Source organism: Podarcis gaigeae, assembly GCF_964106915.1.
Source record: "Podarcis gaigeae genome assembly, chromosome: 2".
Lineage (NCBI taxonomy): Eukaryota > Metazoa > Chordata > Lepidosauria > Squamata > Lacertidae > Podarcis > Podarcis gaigeae.
The window spans coordinates 112,335,427-112,359,751 of NC_139679.1; the positions used below are offsets into that span (position 1 = coordinate 112,335,427).

General features: G+C 46.2%; 1 protein-coding gene across 13 annotated transcripts in view; it reads left to right on the top strand.

Moving 5' to 3' along the window:
- VWA7 (von Willebrand factor A domain containing 7) overlaps positions 1–24,325 on the top strand; it is a 43,004-nt gene that overhangs the window by 860 nt on the left and 17,819 nt on the right. For 3 of the 13 annotated variants that reach the window (XM_083723425.1, XM_083723420.1, XM_083723413.1), the window contains exons 2-8: positions 6,086–6,373; positions 7,940–8,221; positions 10,097–10,193; positions 12,346–12,492; positions 14,789–14,984; positions 15,830–15,999; positions 21,830–21,942. In XM_083723425.1, the coding sequence (XP_083579551.1) occupies positions 6,134–6,373; positions 7,940–8,221; positions 10,097–10,193; positions 12,346–12,492; positions 14,789–14,984; positions 15,830–15,999; positions 21,830–21,942 (1,245 nt within the window). In that variant the 5' untranslated portion in view covers positions 6,086–6,133. Of the gene's footprint in view, positions 1–3,822; positions 4,109–5,123; positions 5,596–6,085; positions 6,374–7,939; positions 8,222–10,096; positions 10,194–12,345; positions 12,493–14,788; positions 14,985–15,829; positions 16,000–21,829; positions 21,943–24,325 lie in introns of those variants that run through there. The other 10 variants (XM_083723414.1, XM_083723422.1, XM_083723421.1 and 7 more) reach the window with 8 other exon arrangements.

The window sequence follows — 24,325 nt, forward strand, 5'->3', positions numbered from 1 at the left end:
CGCAGCTCTCTGCCCCTACTAAAATCCATGGGTTAGGGGGCGCAAATTACTTGCCTTGCCCCGGGTGCTGACAACCCATGCTACGCCACTGCTTGTGCCCTCCATCTTTCCCAACATCAGGGTCTTTTCTTTTCTCATGAGGTGGCCAAAGTATTGGAGCCTCAGCTTCAGGATCTGTCCTTCCAGTGAGCACTCAGGGCTGATTTCCTTCAGAATGGAGAGGTTTGATCTTCTTGCAGTCCATGGGACTCTCAAGAGTCTCCTCCAGCACCAGAATTCAAAAGCATCAATTCTTTGGCGATCAATAAGCTGTCGTAGTCTTCAGCTTTTTTGGGGGGGGGGCTCTGGTTTTGGTCCTCACTTGCCGTAGGAAACCCATCAACCCATCAATACTTTTCCGACCATCCAAGTGTCCCTCTTTTCCAGCGACAGCAACGGATTCGCAAAAACCGTTTCTGATTTGATCCGCTTCTCATTAGGACGACCCTATTTCCATTGGAGAAATGTGGGAGGGTATTATGGAGGTATGCGACCCCCCCCCCCAAGCCAAGGAGATAAGCAAATATACAATCTTTAGAAGACATCTGAAGGAAAGTGTTTTTTGTTTTTTGTAAAGTTTAAAGTTTTATTATGTTTTTTATATACGTTGGAAGCTGCCCAGAGTGACCACCCAGTCAGATGGGCAGGGACTAATAATAATAATAATAATAATAATAATAATAATAATAATGGAACAGGACATCCCAATTACCATCAGATAAATGTTGGAGGGTGTGAATTTTTCAAAATTTTATTTTTGCTATATGTAATGGTCTCCTTTTGTATCATTGCTAAAAATGTAAAGGAAAACAAGTAGTGGGCGCAGGAGGTTCAGGTTGCAGGCCAGTCCGGTGCCTGAACAGCTCCTATTGCAGTGGCAAAACTATGCTTTACTTCACCTGGTTTGGCACCCCACCCCATGTGAATTTGCATGCGTACACACACACACACACACACACACAGGCTTCACAGGGGAAAAAAATCTGACTACCCTCCCCTAGTTACAGTGCCTCCTATTGACTTGTGTGTTCGTTCCCATTTTGCTTGTCCATGTGTAACCATATAACAGTGAAGTGTGTGTTACTATTCCTGTGTTGTGTGTTGAAAGCTGCAAAGGGGGTGGGTGCGGCTTGTGTAGCACACAGCGTTCTGCCGACTGTTCTACTACTACTTAACAGCCTACAAATCTCAGGTGGGTAACTTATTCTCATGACCGCAGGTCATAGCAAACATTGTCGAACGCAGTTATTCGGCATTGCTCGTACTTGGCAAATGACCCAGTGGCGAATATAGGGGTCAGTGAAACAAAAGCACTTAAAAAGAGTGTGCCGTTATTAAGAATGTTATCCTTATGGCAATGGCCGTAAGTTGGTTTCTACAAGATAAGATTGATGTGGTTTTGCCGTGGCAAATGCAAACAGATATTTCCAGAGGTATAGCCAGACAGCAAAAAAACAAAACAAGGAGACTCGTGGCTCCTTTAAGCGAATTGTATGATACCATAAGCTGTGTTGGACTATTGCCTTTGTATATAAAAAAAATAGAGTTGGTCTGAAAAACAAACAAACTGGCCCCCTTGTTCCAGATTCGCGGTTGATATAGGGCAGTCTTTGCTAACCTGGTCCCCTTCAGAAGTTTCGGACTGCAACTTCTATTCTCCCAGGCCCAGCGTGGAGCACTTTCCCTAAGTTCAGGGATGGGGTCCTCCAGATAATTGCTAGATTCACTGAGCCTCCGGATAATTGTTAGACTCCGATCAGCCTCAGTGGGCAGGAGCTGGCGGGAAGTAGAGTCCGGTAATGCAAGCTGATTTGCATGTGGCTTACTCCTGCCCTGTTTAAGAGGGAAGACTGATGTTTTAAGAATTGCTAATGGTGTGGAGAATGTAGATAGGACAAGTTTTTTGGGAGGTCCTTTCTCATAGCTCTGGGACTTGGGGATGCCTAACAAAATTGACCGGCAGTAGAGTCAGGACGGATCAAAGAAGAGACAGACAGACAGACAGACAGACAGACAGACAGACAGAGTACTTCATAACAGCATGTAACTTACGGGACTCTGCTACAATATATGGTGGTGTCCGGGTGCCCTCTAGCTTAGAGGGCTTTAAAAGGTTGAGAGGCACAATCTGATCTATCACAATCTTTTGACCAAATGGAACTGTTAGGAAGGGCTGTAGCTCTCTGGTAGAGGCCCAGCTTTGAACATAAAAGGTCCATGGTGCCGTGTATCTTTTTTTTACTAATAATTTTTATTTGGTTTTACAAATATAAAATTATAACAATCCAAATTACATATCCATATTTAGAGATTTCTCCAAGTCTCTGGACTTCCCACCTTCGCTTCCATGGGTCCTATTGTGTACCCTCTCAACTGCATATTATATCATAATCCATCTTTTGTATCTCTCCATACTGCCCATAAATTTCGCTACGTTATTAAAATCCTGCCAATGTTTTCATCTGCTTACAGTGATCTCCTAGATAAATTATAATTTCCCCCCATTCTTTTTTGAAGTTTTGGTCTGTTTGGTTCCTGAGATTTCCAGTCAGTTTTGCCATTTTGGCATAGTCCATCAGCTTGGTTTGCCATTCCTCTCTTCTTTCCAGCTCTGGGCTAGTAACATCCATGTAGCTGTTGCCACATACATGCAAAGTACAGTGGTACTTCAGGTTAAGAACTTAATTCATTCTGGAGGTCCATTCTTAACCTGAAACTGTTCTTAACCTGAGGTACCACTTTAGCTAATGGGGCCTCCCGCTGCCGCTGTGCCCCACCGTGCAATTTCTGTTCTCATCCTGAAGCAAAGTTCTTAACCCGAGGTACTATTTCTGGGTTAGCAGAGTCTGTAACCTGAAGCATCTGTAACCCGAGGTATTTTTTGTTCCTTTGGAATGTCGGTACCTAGAATTCCTAATAAAAAAAGCTTCTTCTTCTTCTTTTTTACAAAAGTTATTTTAAACATTTTTTTCCAGTTCGTTATATATCATTTCCCAGAATGCCTTCATGTCCCCCACATATGAGAGAAGGTGCCTTCCTTCATGGTCTCTTGTATTCAGGTGGGGCTGGTAATGTCCCCTGCTTGAAATCCAGAACAGCTGTAGCCCATCAGTGTTGAAGAAGAAGAAGAGTTTGGATTTGATATCCCGCCTTTCACTCCCCTTCAGGAGTCTCAAAGCGACTAACATTCTCCTTTCCCTTCCTCCCCCACAACAAACACTCTGTGAGGTGAGTGGGGCTGAGAGACTTCAAGGTCACCCAGCAGCTGCATGTGGAGGAGCGGGGAAGCGAACCTGGTTCACCAGATTACAAGTCTACCGCTCTTAACCACTACACCACACTGGCTCTGTTTACATTGGTTTAGCTGCATGGCCAGGTGGTCCGCCTGCATAAGGTAGCTTCCTCTGTTCCGTGGATGAAGAAGATCTCTCTCCACATTCTGTTGGAAACAGAACCAGGCTAGATGGACTTTGGGGTAATCCAGCAATACAGCTGTTCTGGTCTCCCTGAATTCAGGACTGTATTTAAGTTTACATGGCTGGCCTTGCCCATTCACAACCAGACAAGATATAGCTCAAAAGGTGCCGGCTAGGTGAAGGAATGCCCAGGCTGCTTTGGCTGGCTTCCAGTTCGCCGAGAGTTCGGGTGTGTGCTGTCAGTTCTTCAGTGCCACCAGATCGTTCTGTGGCACATCCCCAGTCGGTGCAGGGTGGGCGGGTAGGATCAGCCATGCTTGGGAACATTGTGAACTTGGATTCATTTGCTCTCAGCAGCATACGCCACCCCCGCTGTTTCTCTGTGCTGTTTTTGTCAGTTTGGGGTGTGTGTGTTATCCAGGAGTGTAGCCAGAGCTGTTATCTTCTCAGCCCAAGCTGCTTTCCTTGCCAGCCGAGTTCTAAGAAATGGCACAGATCTCAACGGTCAACATGCAGAGTTTGCGTGAAGGAGGAGGGGGGGAAACACAAGAGACCACCAAAAAGAGACAAATGCCACGGATTCCACTGCGTGTGTGTGTGTGTGTGTGTGTGTGTGTGTATTTCATGCAGCCTTGGGCTGAAGCCCTTGCTAGGTAAGGAGGAGTTCCGTTCAGGTTTATCTAGCATGAAAATATCAATGGTCTGTAGGAAAAGAATGGCAGTCATCCTCCATCTCACAGCAGGCCAGTGAATTGTCCAGAGAACGTTTTGTTAATGGTTGGCAAGGAACTGGAAGAATGACACGCTTCCAGAGATTACTGACTGGCAGATACTCATGTTAGAATATCTACAATTAGCAAAACTGACGGGATCAGTTAGAGGAATATCGAAACAAAAAACAACTAGAGAATGGATAATATTCAAGAACTATGTAAAACTTTATTGTACAAATAATTCCATATTAGCAGAAATGGAGTGATATTTGTAAAGAAAACAATTAGAGGAATATATACAAAGTAGAAAGAAATGATATTATACAATACAAATCTGTGTTAAAAAAGAATGTTTATATTACAGTGTAATGAGAAGGATGGGAAGGATTGTGATGAACACTTTTATTGTGTAAATAATGTTGTCTTGTCTTTTCTTTTGATTTTTCTTACTTCGTTTATTTGTTATTTCTTTATTTTTTCTTTCCCTCTTTTTTGCTCCTTTAAAAAATTTCTATTCTCTACATAATTTTCTTTTTTTTCATAGGTAAAGAAATAGCATATAAAGTTTGTATAGATATGCAAATTTTTAATCAATAAAGAATAATAATAATAATAAATGGTTGGTATAATATCTTGTAAGTAAGTAAATCACGTGGCTGCTGTGATGAATCTATGTATGGAAGTGTTTAATCTATGCATGTACAGTTTCTCTTTGGCATGTGTGAACCCACTTGCTTGGGTCGTTTAGGGCTGGGATCGCCAACATGGTGCCCTTTGGGTGCTGCTGTATTTTGTTGCAAGCTCCTCAGAGTGGCTAGGTACAGGAAACAAGTTGTTGTTGTTGTTGTTGTTGTTACATTCCTCCAGCTCCCATCAGTCCTGCAGGGTGGACCTTGGTAATACAACGCAAGGTCAAAATCTGATCCTCTCGCACCCCTTGCGCCGCCTTCTCAAAGCTGGCGAAAGCTGGGCAATTGCTTAGGAGATGCCAGAATTTGAACCCAGGATATTCTGCCTGCAAAGTAGATGCTCCACTACTGAGTGATGGCTCTTCTCATTGTGCAGAGGCCTAGTCTTACCGCCTCATGAGCACACCTATATAATGCATGCATTTGCAGGTACATTGTTATTATTTGCAAGGGGGACGGCCACATTCACACTTGAGAAGATAAGTGAAGTGGGCTGTTGTGCCTTCCAGGTAAGATCCTGTGATTGTTTAGCTGCACACAGGTGACAATTCCGGTAAGAAGTCTCAAATCTACCCTAGCAGAAGCCACTCCTGCAAAGCAGCGGAGGAGAAACTACCAGCCGCTTTGCAGAACAGAGAATGCTGTGAAGTCAAAAACAGTTGACTTTGGGCCTGAGCCAGCAAAGCACTCCTTACAGTTCTTGAGCGAGAATTGCCAACTCAGGATCACCAAATACAGGTTAGTTACAGCTCGGGACGAGAAGATCCTGAGTAGGCATTATAGCACCATAAATTTAAAGTACCCGATACATCATGGAATTCTGGTGGAAAAATAAAGTACACCCAAACGAGACTAAAGTCAGTCTGCTCCTGCTGTAAAAGATGAGCTTCTTATTTACTCAGGGAAGCCATTCCTTTCCTTAAGAATGGAGAGGTTTGATCTTCTTGCAGTCCATGGGGCTCTCAAGAGTCTCCTCCAACACCATAATTCAAAAGCATCAATTCTTTGGCGATCAGCCTTCTTTATGGTCCAGCTTTCACTTCCATACATCACTACTGGGAAAACCATGGCTTTAACTATACGGGCTTTTGTTGGCAAGATGATGTCTCTGCTTTTTAAGATGCTGTCTAGGTTTGCCATTGCCTTTCTCCCAAGGAGAAATGTGATGTAGTGGGTTTGAAAAGTGCTTTCTGAATTGTTTGGATTTTTGTTTCTGAATTGTTTTTAGGTTTACTATTTCCTTGGATTCTTGTTCTTCCTGATAAATGCATCCAATATGGACCATCCCCTGGCCTGGTTCTGGCGCTTCCTGTGGCTGCTGCCGCTGCTGCATTTGCCTCCGCGAGGAGCCCACGCCTTCTTCCCCAACTTCTGGTCTCGCACCATGGCTTTCACCTGGGACTCCGTCACCCACCAGGACATGACCGAGGAGGCAATCCTCAATGTCACCTTGCGCATCTTTGTGGAGATGCAGCATCCCGCCAAGGGGAAAGGTATCCGGGAGGAGGACTTCAAGGTGAGAGGAACGGCGTGTCTGGACACCAGCAGGGCTGCCCTAGTGACAAACAGAGGTCTTTCCATATGAACCTTCCTGGACCCTGAGATCATCTTCTGAGGCCCACCTTTGTGAGCCTCCTTCTTGAGAGGTCTGGAGGGTGGCGACACGAGAACGGGGCCTTCTCTGCAGTGGCTCCCCGTCTGTGGAATGCTCTCCCCAGGGAAGTTGGCCTGGCGCCTCCATTATACACCTTCAGGCACCAGGCAAAAACTGTTCCTTTTTAACCAGGCCTTTGGTTGATCTGATTTACATCCTATGCCTTTTTAAAATGTTGTTTTTTTGTGGGGGGATTATTGGGTTGTTTATTATTATTATTATTATTATTATTATTATTATTATTATTATTATGTATTTTGTGGTTTTACATCTTTATTTTTTCCTGCAAACCACCCCGAGACCCCAGGGATTATGGCAGTATATAAATTGAATAAAGAATTTTATTATTTCGGTCACAGACCAGTTCCAGCCCACATACAATATCAAGGAAGTCATAAAACACGATAGGGATACTAAATTTAATAAATAAATGAAATAAAATAAAATAATGCTAGCCTAGGGGTGGGCAGGCAGGCTGAAATCGCAAGTAAGGGTCAGGGCAGGCGTAGGCAAACGCAGCCTTCCAGATGTTTTGGGACTACAGTTCCCATCATCCCTGACCACTGGTCCTGTTAGCTAGGGATCATGGGAGTTGTAGTCCCAAAACAACTGGGGGGCCGCACTTGCCTATGCCTGGGTTAGGGACACTGGAGAACACAGGAAGCAACCAACTTTAAACTGAGCAGTCACTGGCCCATCTAGGTCAGAATTGCCGTACACCCCCAAGATGGGGGACTTGTGGTCCTCCAGATGTCGCTCTCCTTTCTTGGAGGTTTTTAAGCAGAAGTTGGATGGCCACCTGTCATGGAGGAGCTAAAAACTTCCCTCAACAGGGCTGCCTTCAGTTGTCTTTTAAAAGTCAGAGAGTTGTTTATCTCCTTGACATCTGATGGGAGGGCGTTGCACAGGGCAGGCGCCACTACTGAGAAGGCCCTCTGCCTAGTTCCCTGTAACTTCACTTCTCTCAGGGAGGGAACCGCCAGAAGACCCTTGGCGCTGGACGTCATGTAATTCCTCAGCCACTAGAACAGGCACACACAATTTATGGGTGCAGGGAGTTGTGCTGAATGAGACCTTTGGCCCATCTCCCTCAATTGGAACTGACTCTGTATATGGGTTTCCTATACAGTGGTACCTCGGGTTACAGACGCTTCAGGTTACAGACTCCACTAACCCAGAAATAGTACATCAGGTTAAGAACTTTGCTTCAGGATGAGAACAGAAATCGTGCAGTGGCAGCGGGAGGCCCCATTAGCTAAAGTGGTACCTCAGGTTAAGAACAGTTTCAGGTTAAGAACGGAATGGCTCCTAGGAAGAAGACAGTTATGCCTCATTCGCACCCGTGCTGCCTGTACCCACTGCCTTGGTTCCCACTGTTACAGATGAAAGGGCCTCCTGATCTCATTTCCCTCCCCGTCTCTCACCTAGGGCAGGACCCTCCTGGCTGACGACATCTTCGCCGCTTTCTATGGTCCTGAGGTGTCGGCTAAGCGCTTCCGCGGGGCTATCGCCCAGGTGGCTAACGCCAATGCCGCCATGGACTTCACGAACACCACGCGGGACGACCCTGTGCTCCACTTCGATTCTGAGCTCATCCGCTCCACGAACAGCTGGCTGTTGCAAACCCGCAAAGAGATCCTCCAAGCTGTGCGTTCGGAGCAGTACGTCATCGCCCGGGGCAAGCTGGGGCAGCTCCTTCATACCTTACAGGTGCTTACCGAAATGTAGGAGAAGCCGGAAGTAGTAGAGGAAGGGGGCATTAGGCTTTGAGGTAGAGAACTTAACATGTTTGGCCCTAGTCCTGATTTGATCTAGCCGCCTTTGTCGAAAGCAGGGCTGAAATCCATTCTAGGGGGTCTCTGTTCATTGCAGAATTTGCACTGTAGTAGATCTGCAGCGCCTGGGTGGTGCTGTGGGTTAAACCACAGAGCCTAGGACTTGCTGATCAGAAGGTTGGCGGTTCGAATCCCTGCGACAGTTCGAAAGCACATCAAAGTGCAAGTAGATAAATAGGTACCGCTCAGGCAGGAAGGTAAACGGCGTTTCCGTGCGCTGCTCTGGTTCATCAGAAGCGCTTAGTCATGCTGGCCACATGACCCGGAAGCTGTACACCGGCTCCCTCGGCCAGTAAAGCGAGATGAGCACCGCAACCCCAGAGTCGGCCATGACTGGACTTAATGGTCAGGGGTCCCTTTACCTTTACTTTAGATCTGCAACACAGAGTTCCCATAATTCATCACCCACGCCGAAGTTAAAATTCCTCTCAGGTTTTAGCCGTAATCTTTATTTTGTAAATAAAAGGCACCAGAACTATCAGGGCACAGCTGCTACACTCCTTGACAGCAGGCTCGGAAGATATATGGAATATGTGAAAATGGTATGATTTCTGTAGAGTCATATTACAATTTTCTGCATACCCTTTTCCCTTTAACTCTTTCCTGCGCTTGCATTCCTTCTGCAAAGTACAAGAAACACTTGTTATTTATATTATTTATATCTACTGCCTTATGAAAATGTGATTCACCATTTCTCCCCTATCGTGTTTTATTGTATTCTAAGCCATGGGCAAAATTAAGACAGTATTTTAAAAAAAAACCAAAAAAGGGCAAAAATATTCCATGATGTTGTCCCAGCCAATGTTAACCTTTTGGGTTAAAAAATGTCCCATGCGATTTTTCAGGCCAAACAGCAACTGAGAGAAGCAGATAAGATTTGTTCCTACACGCAACACGCGCAGCTTTGTTTTGCATTGTTTTTATATTTTATTGTATTATGGTATGTGACTAAAGATGCTGTGAGTGGTTTTTTAAAATCCTTTGTCCCCCATACTGTGGTCCTGACAGTGGCGTAGCGTCGGGGATGCAGGGGGCGGGGGCCGGCCGCACCGGCCGCAACATCTGGGGGGGCGCACTCGCACTCGCAGCTCTCTGCCCCACCGGGTTAGGGGGCGCAAATTACTTGCCTTGCCACGGGTGCTGACAACCCACGCTACGCCACTGGGTCCTGATTAGATTAGGCTCCCTGCACCTGCTATTTACATGAGGGAAACTCTCCCAATAATATATTCTGGGTCTCAAGATGACCTGTGTGCCAGCTGTAGCCCTTTAGCAATGAGGGGAAGGAACTCTGTCCAAGCTCAGAGGAACTAGTGTTTTTAGTCACATAATCAAGACGGTAGGGTAGAATCCTCTGCTTAAGTCCTCTTCTTTCCACCATTTCTACGGCATATGCTCATATCACTCTTACTTTTATTATTGCTTGCTTTCCCAGCTTACTTTTCCCACTGTCTAAACTTTTATTTTCTTCTCTACCCATCCGAATCTGTTGTGCCTTAGCAGATCCTGCAAACCTGTTTGCAATCCTTTTGCAAGTACACAATAAACATTTCCCATTCTTTTTAAAAATTTCTTGTCATCTTGATTTCTGAATTTCCCCAGTTGATTTCACCATTTCAGCATAGTCCATTAACTTGGTTTGCCAGTCGTCTTTGGTTGGGACTGCTTCCTCTTTCCATCTTTGGGCTAACAGTACAGGCGGCCCTCGTAGCGTAAACAGTCTCCACTAATAAGCTTCCGTTCCGTTTAGGATTTCTACAGTCACAGCAACTGGATCGAACTTGGCCATCGGAAGATACACCCGCACCTCCTACAACCAGGCCATGAAATCAAGTCCATCGCAGAAGGTGTGGTTTTAGAACTTGATGACGATGATGTTCCACCACAACTTGTGGAGTATTCATTCTGATGGTTCCTGGGCTGGGTGAGGTTGGAGACTTGGTGCAAAAACTCCTCAGTTAAATGAGGATGGAAGAGAAACTGAGGCCTGTGCTATGTTGTGTCTTTCGTTTAATCTGTAGGGTAAACGCAGGACTTCTGGGTCCCTGGCTTGCTTGCTATCTTTGGCAGTGGATAGACTAGGTGATTTTAGACCCTGAACTAAAATTACACATGTGTAACTCACACACAGGGGACGCGGGTGGCGCTGTGGGTTACACCACAGAGCCTAGGACTTGCCGATCAGAAGGTCGGCAGTTTGAATCCCCGCGACGGGGTGAGCTCCCGTTGCTTGGTCCCTGCTCCTGCCAACCCAGCAGTTCGAAAGCACGTTAAAGTGCAAGTAGATAAATAGGTACTGCTCCGGCAGGAAGGTAAACGGCGTTTCCGTGCGCTGCTCTGGTTCGCCAGAAGCAGCTTTGTCATGCTGGCCACATGACCCGGAAGCTGTACGCCGGCTCCTTGGCCAATAAAGAGAGATGAGCGCCGCAACCCCAGAGTCAGCCACGACTGGACCTAATGGTCAGGGGTCCCTTTCCCTATCTTAACTCACACACAGACACACAGCCGTTAGATAGCCATGTGTATTACCAATTTACACAGCGGTTACATTTCAGGGGTAGCACATAAAGCCAAAATGATACATAATAAAAACACATTTTCCCTGTACCTCCAAATACTCTCCCTGTGTGAGTGCAATGGCAGGTGGGATTGCTGACATCTCCCTGTCCCAGATGCCCACCTCCTATTTTTATTTTTTACTTTTTTCCCCAGCGAAACACATTAAGTTGAATGCGCAAGTTGCAATACGTAACTTGCAAGTCGACTGTACGTGCTTGTAAAGCACACCGTTCCTCTTCTTCCTGCTGCCTGTCTGTGCTTTGGAATTGCTTCTACATTCTTGACACGCTGAAGCAAAAAAAAAAAAAAAGTTTGCCAATCCTTCTGAAAAAAAAAAGACATACTCTGAGCATATGCAGCTTTGTCTTTTTTAACTCCCTTAAATCACAAAGGTAAAAAGGTAAAGGTAAATGACTCCCGGATGGTTAAGTCCAGTCAAAGGCGACTATGGGGTTGCGACACTCATCTCACTTTCAGGCCGAGGGAGCTAACGTTTGTCCACAGACAGTTTTCTGGGTCATGTGGCCAGCAGGACTAAACCGCTTCTGGTGCAACGGGACACCGTGACGGAAACCAAAGTGAACGGAAACGCCATTTACCTTCCAGCTGCAATGGTACCTATTTATCTACTTGCGCTGACGTGCTTTTGAACTGCTAGGTTGGCAGGAGCAGGGACAGAGCAACAGGAGCTCACCCCATCACAGGGATTCGAACCATCAATCTTCTGATCGGCAAGCCCAAGAGGCTGAGTGGTTTAGACCACAGCCCCACCCATGTTCCACACTTAAATCATTCCACCACCGGGACTGCAGGATTAAATGAAATTTACTTCTGATGCTAGACACAGTTATTTAGGAATAAGCACAATTTTCTTGTAGGAAATACCTTTTACAAGATGATGTCTGGAGCTATACAGATGCCCATCTGGCCACCTCCCAAGCATAAGAACGGATGCTGTGGTGTCCAGAACCAGCCTTGGAGGACCCAGGGATATCCATGGCACCTGAGGTGTCCAGGCCTCGCGGTCTTTTAGCTGCTGCCCCATCATCCGCTGCTCTCTGTAAAGACTCAGGAATTAACTCTCAAGCTCCAGCCCAGGAATAGGCAAACAGCCCTCCAGATGTTTTGGGACTACAACTCCCATCACCTCTAGCTAACAAGGACCAGTGGTCAGGGATGATGGGAATTGCAGTCTCAAAACATCTGGAGGGCTGTTTGCCTATGCCTGCTCCAGCCCTTGCAGCAGACCCCCCGTTAGGCTTTGTTGAGGCAGGCTTATCCAGACACATTGTTTTGTTCTTAAAATTGATTGGTTTTTATCTACATTTTAATAATTTAATGCCTGCTGTTTTTACTTGACAACCTTTTGCGCAAACTGTTTGGAGCTTTGCTTTGAGTAAAATAAAATAATAAATAAAATGAGTAGAATAAAATAAGTAGGCTTTCTCTCCTGCTCCCCTCCAGCCGGCGTACGAACCTGCACGGACTGTTCTGACTGGACGTGTCGGGGAAACCTCTTGGAAGGTCTCCTTGAAAAGGGGCTCCTGACCACCGGTTTCTATGGCGCCCAACCTGAAAAGCCAATCGGTATGCTTTTGTTGCCAGAATATAGCGGGAGGCTCTGTTTGAGGCCTGGGGTTTTGTGTCTGTGTGTTTAGTACTAAAGACTCAAAGGGCTTTGTTCTTCTTCATTTGTATTCCTTCTGCATCTTCCAGCAGTTCACACTGAAACCCTTTAGAATTTAATGGAAATTCGTTTTAGAGAAGCGCTTTTTCTCTCAGGTTTCTTCTCATGGGATTGATTTTTCTTTCCTGACAGCTTCTTTTTTTTTTTTTAATGCATAAGGCTGCCAACTTTTGGATTTAAACATTTTGACAAGTTCAGCTCGGTGTCCGGAGAGTGTGCAAAGGTGTGTTGCCTTCATGGTGGGAACTAGCAGCTTTTTGTTTTCCTTTTCCTCTTTGTTGCTTTTGGGCATGTGGGAAACGTCTGTTCCCACCCCACCCCCTGCCCTCAAGACAAGGACCAGCTTTTCAAAGGAACCTTTGCAAAGAGCGAAAGGATTCTTCTGTGCCCCTGAAGGGTATCACTGTCTGAATAATAATAATACATTATAGGGAAATGGCAGTTCAAAACACCGAACACTTTACACCCCTGGGGAACACGCGGTGAAGCTGAATGTTGGAATATTTGGGGTAGGGCTTCCTTCACACAGCATGTAGTTAAACTATGGGATTCTCTCTTGTAGGTGTCAGTGATGCTTATCAATGGCTGCCAACCACAATGGCATGTTCTCCCTTCACGGCTGGAGGCAGTAAGCCTCTGGATAACAGGTCCTGCAACCAGCAGGCAGGGAGAAAAGCTGTTGTGCTCATGACCTGCTTACAGGCTTCCCATGGACAGGTGGTTGGTCATTGTTGTTGTTGTTTTCCCCCTCACCCCATTCATATTTTATTGAAAACCTTACAATAGATTAAAATGAATAAGAAAAAGAGAAGGAGGAGGCTAACCACTACAAAATACCGTTAGAATGTAATTAGGGTTCCAAAACTATGTCATGTATATGAACATAGACACGGAGGTCCAGCTCCAAGGGCCTTCTGGCGATTCCCTCCCTGCAAGAAGTGAGGTTACAGGGAACCAGGCAGAGGGCCTTCTTGGTAGTGGCACCCGCCCTGTGGAACGCCCTCCCAGCAGATGTCAAGGAAATAAACAACTACTTGACTTTTAGAAGACATCTGAAGGCAGCCATGCTTAGGGAGGTTTTTAATGTTTGATGTTTTATAATATTCTGTTGGGAGCCGCCCAGAGTGGCTGGGGAAACCCAACCAGATGGGCAGGGTAGAAATAATAAATTATTATAGACTTATCATATCCCTTGTTTATACGTCAGTTCAGGAGTCGAGCTATGGTTTTGATAAATGCTTCCCAAATACCATTAAATCTGTCAATACATGATCTTCATTGAAAAGCAGTCTGTTAAAGAGTTGTCGTCTCTCTATGGATCAAAGGAAGCTATATTTTTTTGTCCTTCCAGTGTATCAGTATTAATCTTTTTTGCAGGTGTAAAGTGCCTGAGATCAGGTTGTTCACTGTGAGAGCAGGATGCTGGGCTTAGGCCGGCCACTAGCAGGGTTCATCTTAGGTTCATACATTTCCCTTTTTCACTGCCACAGTCATCTAAAAAGATGGAATTCTGTCTGGGCCTGTGAAAGTTCCGTGTTGGTTGGTTGGCAATTCTGTTTTTTATTATGCTAAGTGATCCGGTGGCAAATGGAGCTCTTTGGTGTGCCGTAGATGATGGTCCTTTTAAGCACTTCTCTCTTGCTCCACAAATTTCAGTTGGGTTGGCGGTCTTATTTTCTCTCTCTCAGCCCTGTTTAGGTAAAGGTAAAGGGACCCCTGACCATTAGGTCCACTTGTGGCCGACTCTGGGGTTGCGGCGCTCATCTCGCTTTATTGGCTGAGGGAGCCGGCGTACAGCTTCCGGGTCATGTGGCCGGCATGACTAAGCCGCTTCTGGTGAACCAGAGCAGCGCACGGAAACGCCGTTTACCTTCCTGCCTATTTATCTACTTGCACTTTGATGTGCTTTCGAACTGCTAGGTTGGCAGGAGCAGGGACTGAGCAATGGGAGCTCACCCTGTCACAGGGATTCGAACCACCGACCTTCTGATCGGCAAGCCCTAGGCTCTGTGGTTTAACCCACAGCACCTCTCAGACCTGTTTAGGGAAGTTTTTAATGTGTGACATTTTAATGTATTTTTAATCTTTGTTGGAAGCCGCCCAGAATGGCTGAGGAAACCCAGCCAGATGGGCAGGGTACAAATAATAAATTATCATCATCATCATCATCTGTTTGCTTATTTCCCCGTCTTCCAGGAAAGTGCAGCCATGGCGGGAGATTTGACGACAGCCGCCACAGGGAGCCTCGGGGTGGTATCAATAAGGACAGCTCCTCGTTCTTGTTCTCGCCTCACAATTACCTGCACAGGGAAGCCGCTGCCATGGCCCAGGAGGCCTCAGTACACTTTCTGGAGAAGCTCTGGCGGGAAATAAAGAGCAAGCCGTTCATGAGGTAACGCTGCCCGTTTCGCAAGGCTGTGTATACATAATGCTTCTTGCTGCGCTCACGTCTGTCAGTCTGTCTGCGATTGATGGATTTCTTTGCCGCTTCCCATTCAAATGCATCTCAAACAATAGACAACGGCAACTTGTAGAACGCTGTGCTTAAAGCACGAGTTATAAACACAACAAACAATAAAACCAATCAATAAAACCGGGATCCTTTGGGAGAAAGGGCAAGGGATAAATATAATATTTATGATCTTTAAAACAATTTGAGGGAATACAGCAACTGAAAGTAAGCCGAATATTACCGCATTCCTGCCCCCTCTCTTTCTCCTCAGTCCATTAAAATGCTCCTAACCCTTCGTCAACTCCAAGTGAATAATTAACATTGATGGCTGTACGTCATGCATTTGCATTTGAGTTAGTAGGGTTCTTTGTCTTTGGTGCCAAGGAGTAGAAATGCAGAACTGTGCAGCCAAAGATATCTGATCAAACTGATGTTGATGTTTCTCCTGACACCCTTTTCTTCTCGGGACTCTTTTTCTTTTTGGCACTATTGAATCCCTGGCTCACAACTTTTTTTGCCCGAGGCAGGGCTTGAACCCACAACCTTGAGATTAAGAGTCTCACGCTCTACCGACTGAGCTATTCCAAACAAAACAAATTTTGCTGGCAGCAGTGGGATTCGAACCCGTGGGCCCCCAAAGAGACTGGAGCCTTCACCCAGCACCTTAGTGGCTCCAGGGAGAGGGGGGAAACAGAGTTATCACTGATGCAACTGAGCCCACGGGTGCCACATTGACAATTCTAGGGACAACGACTAAGCCACAGCTCTTGCCGTTTTGTTCCCAGGCTACTGGATATCAGTCCAGCTACGGGCTTGAGCTTTGTTGTGGACACCACTGGAAGCATGGGCGAGGAGATCGGCGCAGCCAAGCGCCAAGCCTGGGAGATCATCACGGCACGCCGAGGCACCCCCCAGGAGCCAGATTTCTATCTCTTAGTCCCTTTCAACGACCCTGGTGAGATGGTTGATGAGGGCCCATTTTCTAAAATAATTTTTTATTAGATTTTCCACCGTGATAACACAAACCACAAAGAAAGATGATACACAAAAACGGGGGGGGGGGGGGAGAAAAAAGAAGAAAGAGAAAAAAGGAGGGACAATAAACAGATAAACAATAACAACTAACTTAATTCTTCACAAATCCAACCTTTTAAACATCTTGGTTGACTTCCTCAAATCCCTCCCTTCTCAGTTTCCTTGTAATTAAAAGTAACAGCTTTCCAATATCATTATTAAACTAAAACAGTTTCCAATTATAGTCCATCTTATTCCCTTTTCTTAACATTCCAAATCCCATTATAATAACTTAATTTAATCCTAGGCCTATTTGTTTCTTTCAAGTAATTTCTAATTTTTTATATTAAAATATTTATTCAAATAGTCCTTGAATTTCCTCCAGTCCTCTTGAAACTCCTCTTCTTTCTGGTCATGGATTCTTCCAGTCAGGTCAGCTAGCTCCGAAAAGTCCATCATCTTCATCTGCCAATCTTCCACTATTGGTAGTTCTTGTGTTTTCCAATTTTTAGCAAGTAATATTGATGAAGGCCCATTTTCAGTAGGGAGGGAAGTGTTTTTAAAAAATAAATATTACATACAGTGGTACCTCGGGTTAAGAACTTAAGTTGTTCTGGAGGTCCGTTCTTAACCTGAAACTGTTCTTAACCTGAGGTACCACTTTAGCTAATGGGGCCTCCTGCTGCTGCCACGCGATTTCTGTTCTCATCCTGAGGTAAAGTTCTTAACCTGAGGTACTATCTATGGGTTAGTGGAGTCTGTAACCTGAAGCCTCTGTAACCCAAGGTACCACTGTAAATGTGAGGAAATGCCGTATCCCGCTCGGTGGTGAAGCAGCATCTGCTTTTCACAAAGGAGGTCAAAGAATCGGAACCACAGAGTTGAAAGGGGACCACAGGGGTCATCTAGTCCAACCCCCTGCAATGTGGGAACCTTTTGCCCGACGTGAGACTCGAACCCACGGCCCTGAGGTTAAGAGTTCTCATGCTCTACCAACTGAGGTATCCCCTCAGGGAAAGAAGTGTTCGCTGTCCCAAGAGTCAGTCCCCAGGACCTGTAGGTAGGGCTGGTAGAAACCTCTTCTCTGAAACCCTGGAGAGCCACTGCTCAGTGTAGACGGAACTGACCTCGTTGGACCAAGTGATCTGACTCAGTATTGATTGATTTATTAAATTTATAGCTTACTCTTCATCTCAAAGGAGCCCAGAGGGGCCAATGAGAAGGGATAAGGCAATAGGAACATCTTAAAAAAAACAATAGAGGTCTCAGCTTTGAAGGGTTTATGGTACCTGCCTAATACTTGAGGAAAAGGCGTTCCAAACACTAAAGACCTCCTTCCAAAATTGTGCGGAACAGAGCTCCTGATAAGATGGTGTCTGCAAGAGACCCACTCCTGCAGGATTTAGTGGTTGTTTGGCTATACAGTGGTACCTCGGGTTATATATGCTTCAGGTTACATACACTTCAGGTTACAGACTCCGCTAACCCAGAAATATTACCTTGGGTTAAGAACTTTGCTTAAACAGAAATCGTGCTCCGGTGGCGCGGCAGCAGCGGAAAGCCCCATTAGCTAAAGTGATGCTTCAGGTTAAGAATAGTTTCAGGTTAAGAACAGACCTCTGGAACGAATTAAATACTTAACCCGAGGTACCACCTCTAGTTATGAACTTAATTCGTTCCAGAGGTCTGTTATTTACCTGAAACTGTTCTTAACTAGAGGCGTGCTTTCGCTAATGGGGCCTCTTGCTGCCGCTGCGCTGCCGGCACACGATTTCCGTTATCATCCTGAGGCAAAATTCTCAACTCGAGGTAACTCTTCCAGGTTAGCAGATTTTGTAAACACTGGTGGAGGAAGAGAGGGGCGGGGGGAGCGCACCACCCCGGCAGTGCGATTCCGGTGGGGTTCCATCGCGGCTGCCCCCCTGCCCACGCTAGACGCCCCACCCCCACAGGAGGCGCGCCCCACCCCTGGGACGTGTGCCAGTCCTGCCCTGCTTGCTCTCTGCCCCCGGTGCCGCATCATGAAGCTCCACCACTGTTTTTAACCTGAAGCGTTTGTAACCTGAGGCGTTTGTAACTTGAGGTACCACTGTATAAGGCAGCCTTTCTCAACCTGTGGGTCCCCAGATGTTGTTGGACTGCACCTCCCATCGCCCCTAGCTAGCAAGGCCAGAGCTCAGGGATGATGGGAGTTGAAGTCCAACAACATCTGGGGACCCACAGGTTGAGAACCACTGGTATAAGGGGTGAGGCTACCATTCATGCATCCCTGCTACAGGGCCTTTATATTCCAGAACCAACACCTTGAACTTGGCCTGGTAGCTGATTGGCAGCCAGTTCAATTCTTCCCACAGCGGAGTAACGAGTTGGCCACGTCCTGCCCCAGTGAGCCGTTGAACTTGTGTGTTTTGCATCAGCCAGCCGCAGCTTCCGGACCAACCTCAAGGGCAGCCCCACGTCAACTGCATTGCAGTAATCAAGGCTGAAGCATACCAGCTTGTGGACAACAGTGGTCCAGCTATCCTGGTCCAGAAATGGCCGCACCTGCCTTACCAGCTGAAGCTGGCAGAAGACATTCCTAGCCACTGAGGTGTTGACTGGGTCGCTAGTGACATTTGGAAAGCACCCAGCAGACTGCGTATCTGCTTTTTCAGCGAATGACGCTTGAAGGCAATTAAAAGCAGTATAATGCAAAGTAAAGTACAAAGTCAACATAAGAATAAGGCACATGAAACGTCAATAAAACAGTCAGCTGAGCCATACCTTGTCAGCTTATTGGAGAAAGGTCTGCCTGCATAAAAATGCTTTTGCTGCTGGAGGGAGGGAGGTTCTTGGAGACTGGGCAAGACTGGCTTCTCTCGACAAAGGACCTCTAGAGACTGGGATGAGGTGACCCTCTTTGTCTCCTGTCAACCCCCCTTCAGATGTTGGCAGCTAGAAACAAAGGCCTCTCTCAAAGACCTTCAAGACTTGAGCAGGCACTTTTGGGGAACACGGTCTTTCTATGTAGCTTCCTGACTTGTATGAGTTTTAGCTGGGAGAAACCTCTGACTCTTCCAGATGTTGCAGAACTACAGCTCCCATCAGCCCCAGCAAGCACAGCCATTGGCAAAGGATTATGGGAGCTGTAGTTCAGCAACATCTGGAAGGGCACTAGGCTAAGAGGCAACATTTAAGCAGGTTCAGATTGAGGAATATTCTGTTCCGTGGTGCTTAAATGTGAATTGGCAGGTGGGAACGCTGCATAGAAAATGCCATCCAAGATCTGTTTATAGGCCCAGGTAAATGTCAGGCCAGGAAGGATTAAGTCCTCAGGAATACAAGGCTTAAACTGTCAAAAGAAGTCATCATGAGGAAAAGCACAGCTAAGAACAGAATAGCCAGTTTATTCGGTGACAGTGAAGCCAGGAGCCAGATAAGGAACTATTGCAGTGCCATTATAATGGAGGCCTTATATTTGCCTTCTGTTGGCATTTGATTAGACGCTAGGAGAGGATATACCGTATTTATTAGATATTACCCTTCCTTTCTCACATTAGTGAGTTCAGCAGTGTGCCATTCCTTTACAGCTTAAAGGGAAGCTAGTTTATCCTTTTAGTGTTGGTAATCCAGAACGCTTTAAAGCAGACTGGATTTTCCTGTATTTCCCCCTTTTCTCCCCCTTAAAATAACAATCACACACAAACAGTCTTATAAGAGGCAAAAATAATATCTGCTCACTCAGAATAAGTCTTAAAGAACGACAGGTACAGCAGCTTGATGCAAGCAGACTTAAAATGGGAATTAAGTTACAAAGGCATACTAGGTCCGGCTTAAAAATGGAGTCTGAGCTTAAGCTCGGACTAACAGATGTCATGTTGCAGGTTTGGTGCAATAGAGTGGAAAGAGTGTGCCCAGGTAGGGAGGAGCATAAATAGCCATGCTCTCTTCCTGACAGGGTACAAAGGGAAGTGATCTAACAGAGTTCTCTCTAGCAAGTTTATAGGAAAGCTCTGTGAATACAAGTGCCTTCATGTGCCTATCTGGCAAAACATGAACTGTTGATTTGGCAGCATTAAACTCCACACCCTCTTCATCCTGGTGCCCTCCAGATGTTTTGGATTTAGTGGTACCTCTGGTTACGTACTTAATTTGTTCCGAAGGTCCGTTCTTAACCTGAAACTGTTCTTAACCTGAACCACCACTTTAGCTAATGGGGCCTCCTGCTGCCCCACAATTTCTGTTCTCATCCTGAAGCAAAATTCTTAACCCGAGGTACTATTTTTGGGTTATCTGAGTCTGTAACCTGAAGCGTATGTAACCTAAAGCATACGTAACCCGAGGTACCACTGTACAACTACTATCATCCCTGACCTTTGGCCATGGTGGCCAAGGTTGATGAGAGTTACAATTCAAAACATGTGGAAAGCACCAGATAAGGGAAGACAGCTTTATATAGTTGGGAATCAGGAGGTTCCTCTGTAAGCTCTGCCTCCTTCCTCCACCTTCCTTCCATTCTTAAAAGGGCCAGAATCCAGGCAAACACATTCTGTAGTTTCTCCTCAGGCCAGTTTGTGCCTTGTATGTGATTCAACACGAAGCGGAAACGTTTCCAACAAGCTAATATGGGGTATGGAGGAGAAGGAATGGGTAAGACTGTAGTTTCATAGCCTACACTTGGCTCTATAGTCCCTACCTTGGACAGTGTTGAATGGTCATGGTTGTGGGTTGTGCCTAGTTCAAGTGTGGAGTGCCGTGGTGAAGTTCAAGACTTTTTCCTCAATTGTCTCTGGGATCTTCATTATACATTTTAGGGTTGATGGGAACTCAGACAAGTGACCAGCCACACTTTCCAAGTCTTGACATGGAAATCCAGATGCCCCCCCCATACACACACTAATATTATAATATAATATAATATAATATAATATAATATAATATAATATAATAATAATAATTGGGACGCAGGTGGCGCTGTGGTCTAAACCACAGAGCCTAGGGCAGCCTTTCTCAACCTGTGGGTCCCCAGATGTTGTTGAACTAAAACTTCCATCACCCCTAGCTAGCAAGGCCAGAGCTCAGGGATGATGGGAGTTGTAGTCCAACAACATCTGGGGACCCACAGGTTGAGAACCACTGGCCTAGGGCTTGCTGGTCCGAAGTTCGAATCCCAGCGACGGGGTGAGCTCCCGTTGCTTGGTCTCTGCTCCTGCCAACCTAGCAGTTTGAAAGCACGTCAAAGTGCAAGTAGATAAATAGGTACCGTTCCAGAGGGAAGGTAAATGACATTTTTGTGCGCTGCTCTGGTTCGCCAGAAGCGGCTTAGTCATGCTGGCACCATGACCTGGAAGCTGTTTGTGGACAAACACCGGCTCCCTGGGCCTATAGAGCGAGATGATTGCAGAACCCCAGAGTCGTCCGCGACTGGACCTAACAGTCAGGGGTACCTTTACCAATATAATATAAATATAATATATAATTATTATTAATATAATATAATATAATATAATATAATATAATATAATATAATATAATATAATAATAGTTGTTTAATTCTTACAGTTGTTTGTTGATGCTGGGTCATACATGCATGTCCATCCCTTGGACACCAAAGGTTGATGTGTAAATTTGCACTTACGAATCTGCCGTTGCAGGTCAAAAAATAAATAACTTGAATCATAGTGCCTCTGATGCCATGCTGTTCCATTGAGACACTTCATTTATTCATTTGACATGTGTCTGCATGAATCAGCATTCATGCTTTCTCTTCTCTCTCTCTCTCATCCCTCCAGAGTTTGGCCCTGTCCATAAGACCAGCGACCCAGATGAATTCTGGAAAATCCTCAACACCATTAGCCCTCTGAAAGGCGGAGACGAGCCGGAAATGTGCCTTTCTGCGCTTCAGGTTAGTATCCATGTGATATCTTTAAGGTCTGTGTCATTTTCTAGATCTCGGCACTGTAAGATAAATGCTGCCGAGATAAATGTTTATTCTGCAATCCTCTTCGGGAACTTGCAGCCTCAAAGGAATTGTACCACCTTGATACGCTAAGGAGAATTGTACGTCCCTGCTTGTTTCTGGAAACAGCGAGGGGCAAGAACGCTCTTGGGCTCGAATCCTGTGGACAGATTTCCTACGGCCATCTAGTTGGCCGCTATGAGAACTGGATGCTGGACTCGACGGGCCATTGGCCTGATCCATCACACTCTTCTGATGTTCTTATATCTAAGCCTTATTGCATGTGCAGAGCTAATATGCCTGGCAGTGGCAAATGGTCAGAGAAGTGATTCTTAGGACCAGAGCCAAGCCACACCACGAGAGAGAATGAGGAGGATTTAGTGTGTTGGGTGGCGCTGTGAGTAAAAGCCTCAGCACCTAGGGCTTGCCGATCGAAAGGTCGGCGGTTCGAATCCCCGCGGCGGGGTGCGCTCCCGCTGCTCGGTCCCAGCGCCTGCCAACCTAGCAGTTCGAAAGCACCCCCGGTCAGCATTTTCCCTTCGGCTCTTTGCCACAGCAACATGTTCCCTGCTTTGCTGCGTTTGACTCCTTGCTTCTTGATCCTCGGACCCCTGACTTCGTGACTCCTTGCTTCCTGCCCCTCAGACCCTTTGCTTCTTGACTCCCGGCTCTCTTACCCTCAGACTCTTGGCTTTCTGACTCCTAGCTTCTAGACTCCCGTTCCCGCTCCCACCCCGCCATCTTGCCCCCGGTCCCGATGTCCCCAGCCAGGACTTTGATTGCCCGTGAACAGACATGCCCATTTTTTTTTTTTAGTTTTAATCTGGCGAAGTCAACCTTCTCTGGCTGATCTGCTTCACGTGAATGTCATAACTGCAAGGAGATAGAAGTTTAGGGCATTTCCCAAAAGAAGAGGATTAAAAGGGGTACTTGCACATAATTAATTTGTAATGTGCAAGTGCTTTTCTTTGGCAGGGGCTGGTCTGGATCGGAAGATGCAATCACAGGGAGATCAGCTCCTAACAGAAGAGGAGGGGAATATTCCTGCCCCCCCCCCGAGTCCAGCGTTTCCAGAAGCAGAGAGACAGGCAGACCACAGAAGCTGCACAGTTGAGAGAGGAGCTCCCCTGCTGTGAGATAGTAGCTAAGCAACCAGAAGGGAGGGAGCAGCTGGGCGATACATCAGTTGAGAGAGTGTGTGTGTGGGGAACCCCTCCCTCCCCCCGAACTCAGAGGTCCGAGTGTGTCAGAGAACAAAGGAGACACCGGGAGGGGGGGGGACTGTTGAAAATTCCGTTCCACCTTAAGGAACAGACATGTGGAATTGTTGCATGTCACATGTCTGTTTACATTCCAGCACAGTATGCTGGGAACTTCCGTTTGTGTATAGCTTTTGTTTTTCCCGTTCTCCCTGAGAGGACATGAGAGAGAGACGACATGTTTCTTTGCCCTGATTTATGATTAATAAATCTGTAGTTATAGTATGGCTTCACAAGCCTCACGCCTATTCTGTGTGCGCAGTACACTCTGCTAATAGCGTGCTCTGGCTTTTGAAATCTGGGTCACTGATTTACATTGGAGCATGGGCTGATGGATGGAGATGGCACAGCTGGGGCTTGCCAGCTGGCCTCCCAGCCCTCTGCATGTTGACAGGAACTTCCCATTGGCACGCTTCTTGCTGCGGAAGTGGGGAGGAGTCTGAGTAGGCAACTGATATCCTTGCGGAGGGTTCCCTGTTTGTGCTTGCAACATAACGCTGTAATAAAAGGACTATCCATCTACCAAATGCTCATTAATTCTTAGCAGCGAGCTACCAGAAGGGAGAGGGGAACTCCCGTACTTTTGACAGTCTTGAACCTACAAAATGGAGAGCCTGTTGGAGCCAAAGCAACCAGCCGTAAGCTCTTCCAGGGTTTTTTTTTTTTTGGCTGTTATTTATCACCAAGGAGGTGAATGCTGTCCTTGGTTCAACAGATAGGAATCTCACCTGTCCTAGAATCATAGAATCATAGAGTTGGAAGAGACCACAAGGGCCATCGAGTCTGTGGACAAACGCCGGGTCCCTCGACTTGAAAGCAAGATGAGCACTCCAACCCCATAGTCTCCTTTGACTGGACTTCCCCTTGGGGGCATCTTAGAATCATAGAATAGAATCATAGAATCACAGAGTTGGAAGAGACCACATGGGCCATCAAGTCCAACCCCCTGCTAAGCAGGAAACACCATCAGAGCACTCCTGACATATGGTTGTCAAGCCTCTGCTTAAAGACCTCCAAAGAAGGAGACTCCACCACACTCCTTGGCAGCAAATTCCACTGTCGAACAGCTC